The 18,215-nt window shown below is 30.7% G+C and overlaps 2 protein-coding genes and 1 long non-coding RNA gene across 3 annotated transcripts; 2 read left to right on the plus strand and 1 right to left on the minus strand.

Moving 5' to 3' along the window:
* Window positions 1-5,142: 5,142 nt before the first annotated feature.
* LOC149495021 (uncharacterized) lies at window positions 5,143-7,597 on the minus strand. The gene is made up of 3 exons (XR_016321567.1): window positions 7,273-7,597; window positions 6,186-6,270; window positions 5,143-5,347 (listed from the first exon to the last, which is right to left on the minus strand). It is a non-coding gene; the product is annotated as an uncharacterized LOC149495021 (long non-coding RNA).
* Window positions 7,598-9,359: 1,762 nt separating this feature from the next.
* On the plus strand, window positions 9,360-11,504 carry LOC105633237 (desmethyl-deoxy-podophyllotoxin synthase). The gene is given in 5 exon segments (XM_089723743.1): window positions 9,360-10,675; window positions 10,755-10,844; window positions 10,846-11,180; window positions 11,182-11,297; window positions 11,300-11,504. Coding segments are annotated over 5 exon segments (996 nt in total). The 5' UTR covers window positions 9,360-10,303; the 3' UTR covers window positions 11,383-11,504.
* Window positions 11,505-13,929: 2,425 nt separating this feature from the next.
* Window positions 13,930-16,842, plus strand: LOC105633238 (alpha-copaene synthase). The gene is made up of 7 exons (XM_089724156.1): window positions 13,930-14,066; window positions 14,172-14,430; window positions 14,550-14,922; window positions 15,025-15,243; window positions 15,694-15,832; window positions 15,933-16,181; window positions 16,266-16,842. The coding sequence occupies exons 1-7, from the start codon at window positions 13,953-13,955 to the stop codon at window positions 16,551-16,553; spliced, it is 1,641 nt and encodes a 546-aa protein (XP_089580282.1). The 5' UTR covers window positions 13,930-13,952; the 3' UTR covers window positions 16,554-16,842.
* Window positions 16,843-18,215: the final 1,373 nt, after the last annotated feature.

An 18,215-nucleotide genomic window follows, 5' to 3' on the forward strand; every position in this document is an offset into this window, starting at 1 on the left:
GAATTGTCATGGTCAATAATATAATAGATTCATCTTAATTTACGTTTTGTACTGAAATTATTATATTGATATTGCACAGGAATTTCGACTAATTTTCACTTCGTAAGCCAATGGTGTTTCCCTTCAAAAACCAATATTCTTAAACTATTGGGAGATTATTTTGAAAAAAATGAGCAGAAGAAACATGATATATTGTGGTCGAGATTTCTGATTATTATTAACATAATCTTTAAAAGATATCAAATCAACCTACGGGTTATGACTCAGTTGGCAAAGCAAGCTGGACATGTGAGAAGAACTCTCGAATTCGATCCTACTAAATATCCTTACAGGATGATAATAGGATCCGGATACCAATAGTTTGTATATATATATATCAAATAAGGTGATTAACTAGAGGTCACTACATATAGATCCTCAAAAACTATTTCATTACTATTATATGCACGTTTTAAATAAATAACCAGTGGCCCAGAGTAATATGGATGGATAAAGTTGTTCATATAATGGTTCAAGAGAGAGAGATGGATGTGATTATAATTTATTTTCTTAAGTCTAATAATAATATTTGGCATAATTTTTTCATTTCCTATCCTAAAATGCCAATTGTAATAGTTAAATAGACAAAACAATGGCACGTAGCTACCATTAAAAGAGTTTTACCGTCTTCCATTAAAAAATTTAAAATTATTTTTTAATTCATTACAAAGCCGGTTCAATGAACTGAAATAACAATAGATTACACAACAGGGCAATCCTCCTTCGACTTACTAAATTGATGAAAACTCTTGTGGTTATAAGGATCCCAACTCAAGACCTCTTCTCACACTAATGAGAAAACCAATCAAATTATACACGATTGGCAAAATTTTAAATTGTTACTTCTAAAAAAAGTCTACTCATAATGTGAATGACTTATTCGGAATCTTTTTATGTCCTATGCATGTATCAAATTAATAAAAAATATTTTACGTAATTGATGATAATCCTAATAATTTATTAGGAAAAATATAAATTAAGTAGAAACAATTTTTAAAGAATCACAATTTTCGTTGGTTTGGTCAACAAGGGAACTATATACTAACTTTAAATAAGTTTTATCCGCGTATAATAAGCAAATATTAATAGGTTGGTATTGCGAAATCTACCCAAATAAAGTAGCAAAGGGATTTCCTTAAGTAGCACAAAAAAATTGATTTTTCTTCCTTAAGTAGCACAAAAAAATTGATTTTTCTTCCTTAAGTAGCACAAAAAAATTGACCACGGTGACTTTATATTCAACAATTAAGAGTTTAAAATATCATTAACTAGGTTTTCAAAATCTCATGGGTTCCTATTGTACATGGTAAGATTTATTTTTTAAATTAAAAACTCATCATACAACATATTTAATAATTAAGAAAAATATTATATAACACTCATCATACAACGTAAGATTTTGTAAGTTTTATAATAATATCTAAATTAGAAGTTGTAATCAAATTTCAATTAGGGATATCACTTAGTAATCTTAATATATTACTGTTTTATTATAGATTACCACTATATACACATATGTTTAATTTTTATAAAAAAAAATTATTTTCTTTACAAATAAGGTATTTTTAAGGGTTATGGATTAATCAGTTGTATTGATAACTTTTACACCCGTTTCAAACAAATGAATCATGGTTGTAGAATTTATTTGTAAATAAATTCCAAGTAAAATTCATTTGTAAATGAATTTGTAATGTTTGATATGCTACAATTTAAAATAAAAAATCAATTGAATTCCACAAAATTATGTTTGAAATAAATTCTTGAACGAAATTTATTTGTCTTTATTTCTTATAACACCCTTTGACATAATAATTTAACAAAAATAAATAATAAACACTAATTATATTTATTATGTACAATATAATAATTTGTAATTTTTTTATTAAAATATAAATAATAAATTTCATATAAATAAGTACACTAATGTTCCACGCTAATTAAATTAATTATATAAGCAATAACATTCACCATGATAATTATTTTTAATTGATGTATAAAATTTTGTTAATTTAAGTAATTAATTTGGAAACTAAAAAAATATTAAGAATATTATTATTGTTTTTAATTGCATTTGAAAATAATTGTTGACACTCAATTTTTATAGTTTCACAGTAATAATAACTAATATTATTACTAGACTTCAAAAGAAAAGAAAACATCACTGGTTTGAAATTTTCGAAAAAAAAACAACAAAATAGGAAATAAAATAAAAATATAAACTAATGTTTTATTGGATTAAAAAATATAACGTTGTTATAGTTTGGAATTTTCCAAAGAAAATAAACAAAAAGGAAAAAAAAAAGTAAAAATAGTTGAGTTTATAGTAGAGGGTAATTTTGTCAATAAACATTTAAAATGGTCAATTTTATGAAATTCTTTTACAAATTCCATCATTTTTAGTAGAATTTGAATTAGGGATATCCAATTTCACGGAAATCAATTCGTATAATTCAAATCTATATTTTTTTATCCGAACGCAACATTTTGGATTTTTAAATAAATTCCACAAAATTTTATAGAATTCATTTGTTAAACGGGCTCTTAGTGTATCTATAGATTCCGTGATATGAAAAATTTAATGAATGGAGTTGCATGTGAAATTAATGTATACCAAGAAAGTTATAGTAGTACCATCATTAATAAGTTAAGTTGTAAATGTGTTGAGCCGTTGGTGAGCTACGCGAGACTGGACTCGATAAAAGTTTGTTGGAGCTCACTCGATAAGTTTATGGAGCCGAGCTATCAAGCTCATTTAATGAATGAGCCTTGCTCAAGTTCAGGTCATTAGCTCGCAAGCTTATTTTATTGAATTGAGATGCGCACATGAGTTAGCTAAAATATGCTAAATTTTAATTATCTTACATTAAATAATGCCATTTTGGTTCAATAGATTTCAAGTTCAAGTTTAAACTCCATTTATGGTTATCAAATCAAGCTCGAAATTAGTTATTTTTAAATGAGTGGGGCTGAAACTAGAACTTTTGAGTTTGAAATAAGCTCGAGCTGAGTTCGAACGCGAGTTCGAACATATCCTTACCTACCGAGCTCGAGCTCATCAAAACTCGGATTAGCTCATTTACAAACTTAATTAGGATACGACATTAAACACCAATAATAATATTAAGAAATTTATTTTAATAGCTCAATTGAGTTGTCATCTTTTTTTATCAGCAAATTCAATTTTTTTTATTAATATTGATATTGTTAAGGAAAAACTTAACAGTACCAAGAGCTACACCCAACCTATCAGCCTTCCCAATAATTTGGAAGAAAAATTTCCTTGATTTATAGAGATTTGGTGAACAAACTTTAGAATAATTCTTGTATGAATATTTTCACTCTGCTATAATATAGATTAGATCTTTTCTCTTCAAACTTACATAATTCTCTGCAGAATTTTCCTTCTCTTTCTTTTAAGTCTTGGTTCTTCTAAACCATCATTTTCAAATAGCATTACTTGTTGAATCTTCACTTTCAATTCTTCAAACACAGAGAAAAACTTCCTGTTCATTTGGCTTCCTTCAAACTCTTTAAAACAGTTCAAATTTGAAATGAATTTGCGCATCATCTTTATTGAACTGAGGAAGTTTGTTTATATACAAGAAAGGTTGGCGGAAAAATTCAAGATAGAAAAGACATGAGCTCAATTATTTTGCTAACAAACTGATAAACTTCTAACTAATTGTTTACAGTGCAACAAATAAAAAACTCACCAGCTAATTTAAATAGAAAAATAAATCAAGTAACTGCTTCTTGAGGTTGAAGAAGCTTCTTGTGGTCTTGTTTATCTGAAAACACCCCTTCCCCTCTCCATAAGCTAGAGATGTATATTCCAAGCTCGAGTCATTGAAAAGAAGAAATGGATAGTTCTCACTCACAATATGACGATCAAGCTCTATGTGCTTGGTGCGTTCATGAAAAGTAGGATTTATGCAGCGACATGAAGAGCGCTTGATTAAACCGGTTTACAGCGAAATTGATATATAGCCATGTGGTGGTTAAGTAGAGTAATTGACCAACAAGATTTCTGTAACTAGAAGAACCAGAAAGAGGTGTACTAGTAGAATTACCAAGTTTGACATGAGTGTCCATAGGTGTGTCGATGTTGGCTTAGCAGCTAGAATGCTAAATAACCCGTGTCAGAAAGAAGCTCTAATGCATATTTGCATTGGCAAATTGAAATGCTGGCTAAGGATCTAGTAGTTTCAAGGCCAAGAAAAGAATTTAAGGAGTTCCCAAATCCTTAATTTGAAAATATGATCAAGAAGGAGTTTACTTCTATCTATCTCTTCAAAATCATTACTTGCCAAAATCATGTCATCATCTAAAAATGGCAGTAAAGGAATTGTCATGTTTGATTACAAACATAGAGTGATAGGAGAAAGATTGGAAAACCAGCTTTGACAAGTTCTTGAGAGAGCTTGAAACACCATTGTCTATTAGCCTATTTATGCCAATAGAGAGACCTTTGGAGTTTACAAACCTGATTTTTTTTAATGGGCAAAAATAATTTTTATTAATTATGTTGTTCACAAAAACCTTATTTTATTCAAGTACCATCACAAGCCATAGGCCTTCCATTTACACCCAACCTAACCCCGATAATTATTATTGCGCTTAGAGTTATATGGTGCAAGTATAGAATACAGTTGTTGCAAATAAATGAGATAAAATTTGCAATCTTTTTTTTTTTTTTTTTTTTTTTTTTTTGAGAACTCCTATATTTGCATCATCGCTCTTCTCTTTGACAAATGCATGACTTCTCTCTCTTTCTAACTAAGAAGAGGATAACGAAAAACCATTGACCCTGAGTAATAATCTGTCAAAAGGTTGTCTTAAACCTTTCTTTTTTGATATAGCTAATTGAAAAAATAATCATTAGTTATTAGTATTCGTTTTTCATTAATTAGGGTGCAATGATTATTAAGGTTTCAATTTGTAATTACATATTTCTAAAATGATATTCATGCAGGAAAATTACCTCACAAATTTGAGTCAGATCTAATTCTTTGCTATGTTTTTGTCACGACCCATTTCCATGGACCGGATCGGCACTAGGACCTGGGTGGGCTTAAGGCCCCCGAAGCCCGTAGTAAGCCTATATTATGTAAATCTCATTTACTATTAATAATTGTGGATACAGGCCCAATAATTTATTTCAATTATATATCACTAGTACAGTTCATCTACAACCCACTAGAATACAATTGCGAAACTCTACCTGTACATTTACATCATCATTTATTTATCGTTCACAGTCTTCTATACTTATGTCTCAACTCCATAGGATTTTTCTTTCTTCTATTACCTGAAAAAAAAAAAAAAAAAAAAAAAAAAAAAAAAAAAAAAGGTAGGCAGGGGTGAGCGCCAAACTCAATGAGTAGGGTTAGATAACCCTCTCACCCCACACAATCATACAGATGCTAAAATATTTTTATTTGTTTATCGATTAAATTTATGATCATGCAGTGTCACACAAATGGCAATACAACAGCAACCACAATTAGTATCACCTTCATATAATCACATCACGTGGAAATTAGTCAGTGGCACCACCTAAAACCCCAACGAGCCGTCCTCACACATGGCTCGCCCTCTCATACATGTGCACCAGGGAGCCGACCCCCATACGACCAGCTGGTCTAATCCTCACTGACCAGTCCTCTCATTGTTTTTCCATTCTCTCTCTTTTTTTTTTTTTTAAAAAATGCCAACAGGAGGCAACCATGTGGTCTCCATCCAATTTAGATCATCAAGTGCTCACAACAGGAGGCCACCCTGTGGGCTACAATCAAATCTAGATCATCAGGTGCGCAACAACAAGAAGCCATCCTGTGGTTTTCCATATAATCCATATCATCAGGTGCACACGGGGGCGCCGATCTCCCATTTACCCGGCTGACGGTCAAACTCCATATCATATCATATTCAGGATCCATATCACATAGACCGTCCTCACAAACCCATGGTGGTCCACTTCATCCCAATTCCACACAAACAAGGCACAGCAATATCACATCACAGGTAATCAAGCATTATTTAATATCAACAAATAGTGCATCACAATATAGCAGTAATGCATGATAACATTTAGTCGTGAATGCATGAATGCAGGCGGATGAGGCGAATTATCTAACACTACTCACAGTTTTTTTGTTGTCCTTAAAAGGACTGCCTTTCTTATTGTGCGCTCCCAGCCTTTGTCTTCACAGTCCGAAACTTTATAAGTATCTATATAATAAGAAAATTCTACATAAGAATTCTAATTTGGAAAATGCAGTTTACATTCATTTATTTGTTTTCATTTATTTGTTTTCGTTACTCGTCGGTTCACTAACTTATCAAACTAAACTGTATATCTATAGTGCATCTTTATTTGATTTATTTCTTCTAATTTATTCGTTAAGTAAAACATCTAATTATTTGGTAATTAATATTTTATGATACTACTAATCAAAATATTTAATATGATTAATAATAATAATATTAATAATGATAATACGATTGATCATATAATATTCATAACGTTAATAACTTTAGTTGGTATTTAATTCACTGAACTATATATAAATTCGTTCCTCTTGTTTATTTATTTATTTGTTTATTTATCCCTCTCATAATCTTATTCTATATTTTTAATTTCTATGAATAATTTAATCGCTATAAGTAATTTAGTTTCTAAAATACAATTTATTTTCTACCGACTTTTCGGCAGCATCTCCCCTAAAATTTGGATTATCCACCTGTTAAAATATCAACAGCTTATCTAATAATTTCAAACCACACGGCCCATCCATCGGGCAATTAATCAAATAACATTTTCCCATCCTCCTTCAATCTCAACATCACCACACAATCCAATTTATACATTACAATAACATTATTTTTAAACTACCTTAATTATATCAACACTAATATTATAAAGCTATTAACTACTCACAATTACCAAATTAAATTAACCAAATTAATTTACTACAAATAAAATTAATTTAATTAACTAACATTACTAACATTAACTTAACTAAACTAATTGACTACAAATAATAAAATTAATTTCATTAACTAATACTACTAAATTAATTAACTGCAAATAATAAACTTAATTTAATTAACTAATATTATTAACATTAACTAAATCAACTAAAATTATTAAAATTAAACTAACTAAATTTAATTAACTATCATTAATAAAATTAAATTAATTAACTAAAATGTATTTAAATTAATTTATACCCCGATATAATTTTTTTTGTTGAATTTCTGCTAGCTTGGTGATCGGAGGCGTGCTGGAGCGGCGGCTAGGCGGTGGTGATGGCGTGACGAGCTGGGTGAGGCGCGGCGCTTGCTCGATCGAAGGCAGAAGGGGCTGTGGTGGCGCGATGAGCTAGAGGAGGAGCTGGCAGTGACGCAGACCCAGTTGCAGGGAAGAAGAAAGGGAAAGAAAGAAAGAAAAAGGAAAGAAAGAAAGAAGAAGAAGAAGAAGAAAGAGGAAGAGAAGAAGAGGAGAAGAGGAGGAGGAGATGAGGTCGACGCAGGAGAGGAAAGGAAGAAGAAGAAGAAAAGAAATAAAGTATGTCCAATTTCTAGATGATTCCGGTTCGATCCGAATCGGATTGGTCTGATTCAACGACTCAGTTAGATTTTTACTCGATTTGCAGGTTTTTCACATGATTCTCAGGTTATTCATTTGGTTTTCGAAAAATCAATTTGATTTTCGGGTCCGGTTCGACTTATTTTGTTTATTTAGTTCGGTTTCGCAATATTTTCTCTATTTACTCAATTATAATACAATATTAATAGTAATAATATTTGATTTTAAGACAATTAATTTATATTGCAGTTACATACATATACATACATTTGTAATCAATTAGTAACTAGAGTCCCATTTTATTTCATCGAAACTTTTTAAGTGTTCTCTAATCGAATTCCCGAATAATCTGTTTTTGGGTTTGGACCCAACTCAAAAATTTGGGCTCGATTTGAGACTGTGTTACATTTACAGCCCACACGGTCAAAATTTCTTATTTTTGATTTAAATTAAATTTGAAAATTTCGAAAATAAAAATTCGGGGTATTATAGTTTTGGGCGTTTAATTTATATTTATCTTTATGATCATGATATGGTGGTTTTGATGTATTTGTAGATTTGGCATGTATTTTTTATGTATCTTTATGATCATGTAGCGGAACTTGCAATTAGTATTATGCTTATTATTATTTTTTTTAAATTGTAATTTATCAATTTATAAATAAATTATATAAAATTTTAGTAAATGTATAAATAATCAATTTAGATTCCGAAAATATTATACTTAAATTTTTTTTACTTTTATATTTAAAACTCATTCAAATTAATGGATTTCAATTTTAAATTAATATCTATCGAAATTATTACGAATGTAAAATTATTTATTTCACTTTTGAAATCATTCCTACTATGTTAAATTGGGATTTAAAAACTTAAATCTTTTAAATTTCAAATAATCATCAATTATGGCTAAATATAAGGTTAATTATTGTTAATTAATAAATAAATTTTCAATACAAAATTGCAAATTAAAAAAATTTTAAAGTAATTCAATAATGATAGTAATTATCAACTAATATATGCATACGCGCGTGTGAAGTGCGGAATCACAACTAGTTGTATAATTAAGCTTGAATGGTTGAATAGCCAATACCTTAGAATCAAAAAGCTTTGATCCACTGACGAAAAGACTTTTTTTTTTTTTTTTTTCCGGATATATAAGAGACTCAATGGACCGAAATAAATCTTATTGGCTACACAGCAAGGATTACCCTTCCATTTAAATAATATTTAGCAAATTAGTGATAACGGCAGGGAAAAGACTTCTTTTTCTTATTATTTTGAATAATAAAAAAATGGCATTAAATACAAGTATATGTAGGAAATATATAAACCAATCTCGAAAACAAATAAAATAAAATTTATATCTTATAATTTTCTTTTAATCTAAAACTTATATATTATATCTAATTAATTAAATAAGATATGTGAAGTAAAAAAAAATATAAATGTTTCAGCGATAAACAAATAAAATAATATTTGAATATTCTTAAAATATGATTTATATTCTATTCATGGTTTTTACAATATTTTGCTGAAATTAATGTCGTTAGTTGTAATTGAAGGAGTGGCTCTCGTTACCTATGTAACTTTTTGGTACAAAGTTAAGCTATGACTAGACGTTAACACTTCATCTATAATTTTCCTCAGTTCAAAAAAAAAAAAAAAATAGAAGTTATAAATGGAAAACGTGAGAAAGAATAAATGAATAATTTTCTTCTTTCCTTCTCTTGTATTTTTCTCTGTTCTTTTGCTGGTTTCTCCTTTTGCTTTGTTTCTCTGATCTTTTATGTGTTAACAAAAACACAGTCTCTCTACAATGGAGTACCTGCAACCATTTTCTATTTTCTCAACCTTGTTCACTTTCCTATTAATCATCTTAATTCTACAAAGAAGACCCAAAAACTCCTCCCGAAAATTAGCCCCAGGGCCATGGAAGCTACCTATAATAGGAAACATCCATCAGCTCCTCGGCTCTCTGTTACCGTTATAAACTTGCTGACTAAATTTAAATTGCTGCTGTTATTTTGTTATTTTGTTTTTTGTTGACTGAGTTTTTGCTAGAAAGTAGGAGTAGCGGCTAATAAAACGTGGAACAGAAGCAGTCCACTTTGTAGCTATTCTTTAGCATAATAGTAGCCGATTTTGCTGTAACAAACTCCCTCTACAGACTATAAAGAGGAGAGTAGATTAGAGGTTTTTTCCACCTTGTCTAATAAAAATAGAATCAAGTTTTTCCTCTAAAAAGTGTGTACTCTATCTGCGGAATTTAAGTGCAGCAGTAAGAGTTCTATTTTGTTTATCTTAAGTAGGTCTTCCACTTGCTGTATTTCCAACACTCTCTTCCTCATCACCGCCTAAGACATTTATCAAACAAATTAATACGGCCCTGTAATGCATCTCAAGCATGGCCAAGTTTCCAATGTAATGAAAACTCACCACATTATTTTCTCCAAAGGCCTTTTCTCTTTGCGGCTGAGATTCTCATGTATAACTTCAAAGACATTGCTTTTGCCCCTTGCGGCGATAGTTGGCGACAGATGCGTAAAATTTGTACGCTTGAGCTATTAAGCACAAAACGCGTAAGAGCATTTAGAGCAATCCGAGAAGAGGAGACATCAAATTTTATTCGATCAATTTCCAGTTTATCGGAAGTTAATATATATTAGTAAGATGGTGTTATCTTTATCTAACGCCATTACTTTAAGGTCTGCATTTGGTAAGGCTTCGGAACGCCATGAAGCTTTCTTCCCACCTGTGCAGAAAATTGTACAGGTGTTCGAAGGCTTTAGTGTTGCTTATATTTTCCCTGCAGTTAAATTTCTTCATAGAATTACTGGGATGAGGAGTAAATTGGAGAAGTTACATCAAGATGCCGATATAATGCTCGAAAACATAATTAATGAACATAGAGAAAATAAGAGATTGGGTAGAAGCAATTCTGAGGGCTCAGAAGATGATCTTGTGGATGTTCTTTTGAATCTTCAGAGTGGTGATAGCTTTGAATTCCCCCTGACGATAGAAAATACAAAAGTAGTCATGCTGGTGAGTGCAATTACTATTTGAGAACTTAGGCTTGAGTAATTATATTTATATATAATAAAGTCTAATTATTATTGGTTAGGACATATTCCTGGATGCAACCGAAACATCTACTACAGTAATTGAGTGGGCAATGTCAGAAATGCTAAAAGATTCAAGAGTGACGAAAAACGGCGCAGGAAGAGATAAGGCAGGTTTTTAATCAAAAAGAAAATATAGATGAAACAAGATTTGATGAATTGAAGTATCTAAAATTAGTTATTAAAGAAACTTGGATATTACATCCTCCAGCTCCTTTACTTGCTCCAAGAGAATGCCTAGAGGCAGTGAAGATCGATGGGTATGAAGTACCAATCAACACCAGAGTCATTATTAATGCGTGGGCAATTGGAAGGGACAGTCGCCACTGGAATGAAGCTAAGAAATTTTATCCAGAGAGATTTCAGAACAATTCTATTGATTTTAAAGGAATTGACTTTGAATGTATTCCATTCGGTGCTGGAAGAAGGATGTCCTGGTGTGACATATGATATGGCTGTTGTTGCGCTTGTACTTGCAAATCTGTTATACCATTTTGATTGGAAACTGCCCAATGGACTGGAAGATCATCAGTTGGACATGTCTGAAACTTTGGAGCTACAGCCAGGAGAAAAAATGAACTGCACTTGATTCCCATTCCATACAATCCTTTCCAAAGTCAAGTATGCTAAAAAGACATTGGATTTTATTAAATGCTAGCTAGTCATTTTAATGTATTTTCTTAAGAGGTCAAGTATATTAATGGATTCATTATGGATCTTTATCTATGTGATAGTTCAATTTTTATAAATAATCTTTTTGATTTAAATTAAAAAAATTGTTAATGTGACACTAGTACTACAAAATAAAGGAGTAGCAAATTGCTTATAATGCCATAAAATTTTTAATTGATACATATCCGAAAAGCATCTCAATGTAGCTTTTACCATATGTTGCACTATGATTGATAGATAGTGGCGGGTCGATAGAATACATAATTAGAAATGCAAGAAAGTGCTGTTTTTTTACGACCATTAAGTACGCCTATTATAGAAAATTAGATGAACTTATCTATAATAGTTGGTTTTAAAAGCAAAAGTCTTTAGTATATTGGTTTAATTATATTTTAGATGTCAATTTATATTGCTTCCTTCTATCTATTACTGTCAAAACGGGCTTAAACTTGCCTAAACTTGAGGATAACTCGAGATCACCAGTACTTTTTTAATCTGAACCAAAAAATTAAGAACTGTTTTTAAAATAGACTTTTTTATCCGGCCTTTTTTTTTATCAAATCTCGTATTGGCTGGGCTGAATGGGTCTGCGGACTGTCCATCTTGCAACTATACTTCATCTCAAATAGTTGATTAAAAGTTATTTTATTTTCCAAAAAGAAACCTAGTAAAATTAATAGATATTCTGAATCTATATTTTTTTAAGCTACCTTTTCCTTTATAATATTCATCAACTACATCAATATTGGACTTCAGTCCTGCTTCTTACCATACTTCATCTTCTGATAAACAATTGGACTCAAAAGTGGTATTTTAACCCCCAATCAAATCACCCCTATTTTATAGGGGTCTTTCATTTTATTTTCATAGTTTGGTATATTGTTGGTTTTAAATTTGGATTATTTTATTGCTGTTGTTCATTTTAAATTTAGATTATTATATCATCAGATTTTTGGTTAAAAAAAATGAATAAAAATAAAATAAAAAAGCACAATTTTTTTTTTTTCAAAAAAGGACATGTCCGGGTCCGTCTACAGGGCCACTGTGAACCGGGCCGAACTTGAATATTAGAGATCCATTTTTAACGAGTTTTTTCGGCTTTGTCCATTTTGAACTGAGCCTGCAAGGGCTAGGCTGCCCGTTTTAATAGTACTTTTTTTTTTATCTCGAAAAACTTTGTTTGATATAATTTTGTAACTATGCTGGCTTATCTGTTAACTGGTGTTAGAACCCGCGCGATGTGCGAAGCAATATTTAAGGATGAAATAATTTTTTATCATTTCGACAAAAAAACAATACGAAAATTAGACGGCGACGCGAACATGACACGTTTAACCCACTTAATATCATAAACAGGTTAAATGTGTCGTGTTGACCCACATACAACTCGTGTAACCCGCTTAATATCATAAATTGGTTAAGTGGATGTGTTGACCTATATACGACCCACTTAACATGCTTATAGTATTTTTCACTTTTAATCTATTTAATTCCAATCATATTTAAAAATAAATTTTCACACATATAAATTCTTCAAGATTTATAATTAAAATAAAAAAGTAATACAACAATAAAATTTAAATAGGTTTTAGTGGGATCATTTATATCTAAAGTTAAAATTACCTCTTTACTCTTAAATAAACGGATCACTCGCCTAACCCGCGTGTCAACCCGCGACACAACATGTTTATATTCGTGTCATAAATGGATGTCTCGTTTATGACACGAACTCATTTAACATCAACCTTAACCCATTTATTTTGCGTGTTAAGCGAATTGTGTTCGCGTGTCATGATCCATTTTGACACCTCTAATACGACATGCATAAAAAATTGCGCACACACAATTAATGTATTTTTCAATAGTGATAATAATTTTGAGAATTTAACTAATTATATTGAAATAAGAAATTAAGTATTTCTTTATTTTATGTTTAGGATTTATCATAAATGATTGTTTATTTATTTGAAATATTAATGTATTATACTTATTTAGTATGGTTTGTCCTAAGCGTGTGGATGTCCTATTTTTTTTAAAAATTATCGTATCTCATTTCCACGCAACATAGTTCCTGGTATATGAGACTACTCTATACGCCAAACTAATCAACCAAAATTTTTTTTACTACCAATAAAAAATGAATTGTGTTTTTTAATTTGTTTTTGTGTCATTGAAATAAGTAATTAAGTTTTTTTATTTTGTGTTTATAATTTATTATAAATGATTATTTATTTATTTAAATATTAACATATTACTTATTTACTGCACTGTGTCCTAAGCGTATGAATGTCTTACATTTTTTTACAAATTATCACATCGTTCTTATATCTCGTGTCCCATATTATGAAGACAGTCAAAAATTTCATCCGTAGTTTAATTTCGTTTAATACAAGAATAAGATTTTCATTAGATTCATACTCAAACACAAGTACACAAGTTAAAGACATTTTCCCTATTAATACTAAGGTGTGTAGGAGCTGTTTGGCTAACACAAGCAAAATATAATAAAACATAGAAGTAAGCAAAATATGTCTGCTCAAGTTTCAGCAGTTCCTACATCTGAAGTTAGACGATCTTCTGCTAATTATCATCCAAAAATTTGGGAAGATCGTTTCTTCACACGTCATGATTCAGACTCCGAGGTTAAGTATTAATTTCTTCTACATGGCTGTTTTATGTGTAACATTTTGTCCTGTTGGCTCGCGTTTTAGATGGGATTAATTGGTTTTTATCATTTGATTCAGCAGAAAATTGGCATTATTTCAAGTGAAGAACAATTTGAAGGACTAAGAGAAGAAGTGAGGAGATTGCTAAGTGAGGGTAGCCCAAATTTGGCTTTGATTGATGCAGTCCTACGCTTAGGCATTGGTTATCATTTTACTAGTGAGATAGAAAACGCATTGGAAAAACTTCATCATCATCACTGCGTTACTGACAGCAATGATCTTTACACTGTTGCTCTTCAATTTCGTTTGCTTAGACAGCACGGAATTAAGGTTTCATCTGGTAAGATATCTTGTTTTTTTGTTTTTGGAAGAAATATAGGTACGTGGGGAACATTTAAAATGAAAGATATCAATTCAGGGCATATCCGATCCATGAGTCTCTTGTTATTTATTTTGCAGATATTTTTGAAAAATTTAAAGATAGTGAAGGAAAGTTCAAAGAATCCTTAACTCATGATGCAATGGGTATGCTTAGTTTATACGAGGCAGCACATCTTGGCATTCAAGGGGAAGATATCTTAGATGAAGCCATAGATTTCACCACCACAAACCTCCAATTACTATTACCTCAATTAAGTTCTGACCTCGCAAATGAAGTTAGCCATGCCCTCAATCGACCCATCCGCAAATGTTTGCCAAGGTTAGAGGCAAGGCATTATATTGAAGTCTATGAACGGGAGAAATCACACAATAGTACATTACTAAAGTTTGCGAAGTTAGATTTCAACAGGTTACAACAACTACATCAGAAGGAACTACGTGGCATCTCTGAGTAAGTTCAAGTAAATTCGCCATGTATGTGATATATGCTTACAAGTAAATTATTCTAGAGAGATTTAGGAAAGATTGACCTTGAAGCGAACTTGTGATTCAGGTGGTGGAAAACCTTGGACGTACCAACAAAGCTGCCTTATGCAAGAGATAGAGTGGTGGAGTGCTACTTTTGGATGATGGGAATTTATTTTGAACCCAAATATTCATTTGGAAGAAGGATGATGACAAAAGTCATAGCCACTTTATCCCTACTCGATGATACTTATGATAACTATGGTACAGGTGCAGAACTAGAGATCCTTACCGAAGCCATCCAGAGGTTAACTCATTAATTTAACTAGTTAATTAATTTATCATCTAATTTATTATGTTCGAAATTTTTAAAATTTTCAACTCGAATGAGCCCTTGAACCATCAGTTCGTAACCAGAGTTATAGTTTAATTACAATTTGTTTTTGGCTCAAAATAGTTCTGCGGCCATGTCAATGTTAAAACCAGAGTTAATTTGATATTATTGCTATATATTGTCAGATTTATAACAAGTAATTAATAGTTAAAGATTTTTATCAGCCAATGAATTATAAATTTTTACAATAAAAGTTTTGAGCACAAGCTCTTTTGCGAATTAGTTTTAAACTCATAAAAAAACTATATTGTAACATGTTATTACATTCATAGGCTAATAAACTAAAATTTATTTTGGCCTAAAGCCTGTTATTAATAATAATTCCAAACATATTCTAACTCGAAGAGATTATTTAAGTTTCAGGTGGAATATTAAGGAAAAGGATACACTTCCAGAGTACATGAAAATTATTTTTAATACAGTAATAGATGTCTATAATGAAATCGAAGAATTTGTTACTAAAGAAGGGAGATTATATTGCTTGCATTATTTGAAAGAAGCAGTAAGTAATCTTCGAAAGTTGGTTTTCATGCCTTTGCAATTGAATCTATTATGTTATACTAATTTTATTTATGTTTCATTTATTTTTTTGTATGTCCTAGCTTAAAAGAGTTGTCCGATCTTATTTAGCTGAAGCCAAATGGCGCGACAATGGCTATGTTCCAACAATGGAGGAATTTATGGACCTTCAATTAATAACTACTTGTTATCCATTGCTCGCAACAACTTCCTTCTTCGGAATGGGTGAAATAGCTAACAAATATGCGTTTGAATGGATATCTAATGATCCTAAGATTGTTCGAGCTTCGGCTACTGTTTGCAGACTTATGGACGATATAACATCTCATACGGTAATTAACATTTTATTCTATGATATTTCAATAATGATTTTAATGCGTCTAATATTTTGATTGTATGATTATATATTTATATAGTTTGAGCAAAAAAGAGAACATGCGGCTTCGGGCTTTGAATGTTACATAAAGCAACATGGTGGTTCAAAGGAAGAGGCAGAAAAATTGTTTCGGAAAGAGATTAGAAATGCATGGAAAGACATAAATGAGGAGTGCCTAAAGCCAACTCCAGTTCCTATGCCTCTGTTAGAGCGAGTTCTGAATCTTACGCGCGCAATGGATGTTATATACAAAGATGAAGATGGATACACTAATTCTCATGTTATAAAAGATTATGTTGCTTCCCTGCTTAAAGATCCTGCAGTTTGAGCAGGATTAGTTATCTTTTCTTAAAATATGTACATTGGTCTTTGCGCTTTGCGATGGGATTGACTTACTTAGACTCGGTCTATGTACCTACTTATTGAATAAATTAATGAAAAATAAATTTTTCTTGAAAGGAGAGTATTTCTTAAATTTATTTTCATTAATTTAATCTATAAGTAGGACTATAGATTCGGTCTAGGCAAGTATATTCCCATTGAAATAGGATCATAGACGTTATCTTTATTTTCTTTATTTGATACATGGATATCCACGTATTTAATAAAGCGAAATGCTTAAATTAATGTAACACATGAATGATGTTAAGCCGAATTGTCATGGTCAATAATATAACAGATTCATCTTAATTGACGTTTTGTACTGAAATTATTATATTGATATTGCACAGGAATTTCGACTAATTTTCACTTCGTAAGCCAATGGTGTTTCCCTTCAAAAACCAATATTCTTAAACTATTGGGAGATTATTTTGAAAAAAATGAGCAGAAGAAACATGATATATTGTGGTCGAGATTTCTGATTATTATTAGCATAATCTTTAAAAGATATCAAATCAACTTACGGGTTATGACTCAGTTGGCAAAGCAAGCTGGACATGTGAGAAGAACTCTCGAATTCGATCTTACTAAATGTCCTTACAGGATGATAATAGGATCCGGATACCAATAGTTTGTATATATATATATATATCAAATAAGGTGATTAACTAGAGTTCACTACATATAGATTCTCAAAAACTATTTCATTACTATTATATGCACGTTTTAAATAAATAACCAGTGGCCCAGAGTAATATGGATGGATAAAGTTGTTCATATAATGGTTCAAGAGAGAGAGATGGATGTGATCAAGACACCAACCTTAATTATAATTTATTTTCTTAAGTCTAATAATAATATTTGGCATAATTTTTTTCATTTCCTATCCTAAAATGCCAATTGTAATAGTTAAATAGACAAAACAATGGCACGTAGCTACCATTAAAAGAGTTTTACCGTCTTCCATTAAAAAATTTAAAATTATTTTTTAATTCATTACAAAGCCGGTTCAATGAACTGAAATAACAATAGGTTACACAACAAGGCAATCCTCCTTCGACTTACCAAATTGATGAAAATTCTTGTGGTTATAAGGATCCCAACTCAAGACCTCTTCTCACACTAATGAGAAAACCAATCAAATTATACACGATTGGCAAAATTTTAAATTGTTACTTCTAAAAAAAGTCTACTCATAATGTGAATGACTTATTCGGAATCTTTTTATGTCCTATGCATGTATCAAATTAATAAAAAATATTTTACGTAATTGGTGATAATCCTAATAATTTATTAGGAAAAATATAAATTAAGTAGAAACAACTTTTAAAGAATCACAATTTTCGATTGGTTTGGTCAACAAGGGAACTATATACTAACTTTAAATAAGTTTTATCCGCGCATAATAAGCAAATATTAATAGGTTGGTATTGCGAAATCTACCCAAATAAAGTAGCAAAGGGATTTCCTTAAGTAGCACAAAAAAATTGATTTTTCTTCCTTAAGTAGCACAAAAAAATTGACCACGGTGACTTTATATTCAACAATTAAGAGTTTAAAATATAATTAACTAGGTTTTCAAAATCTCATGGGTTCCTATTGTACATGG

Source organism: Jatropha curcas, chromosome 7 (assembly GCF_041381405.1).
Source record: "Jatropha curcas cultivar XTBG-Jc1 chromosome 7, XTBG_Jcur_1.0, whole genome shotgun sequence".
Taxonomy (NCBI): Eukaryota; Viridiplantae; Streptophyta; class Magnoliopsida; order Malpighiales; family Euphorbiaceae; genus Jatropha; species Jatropha curcas.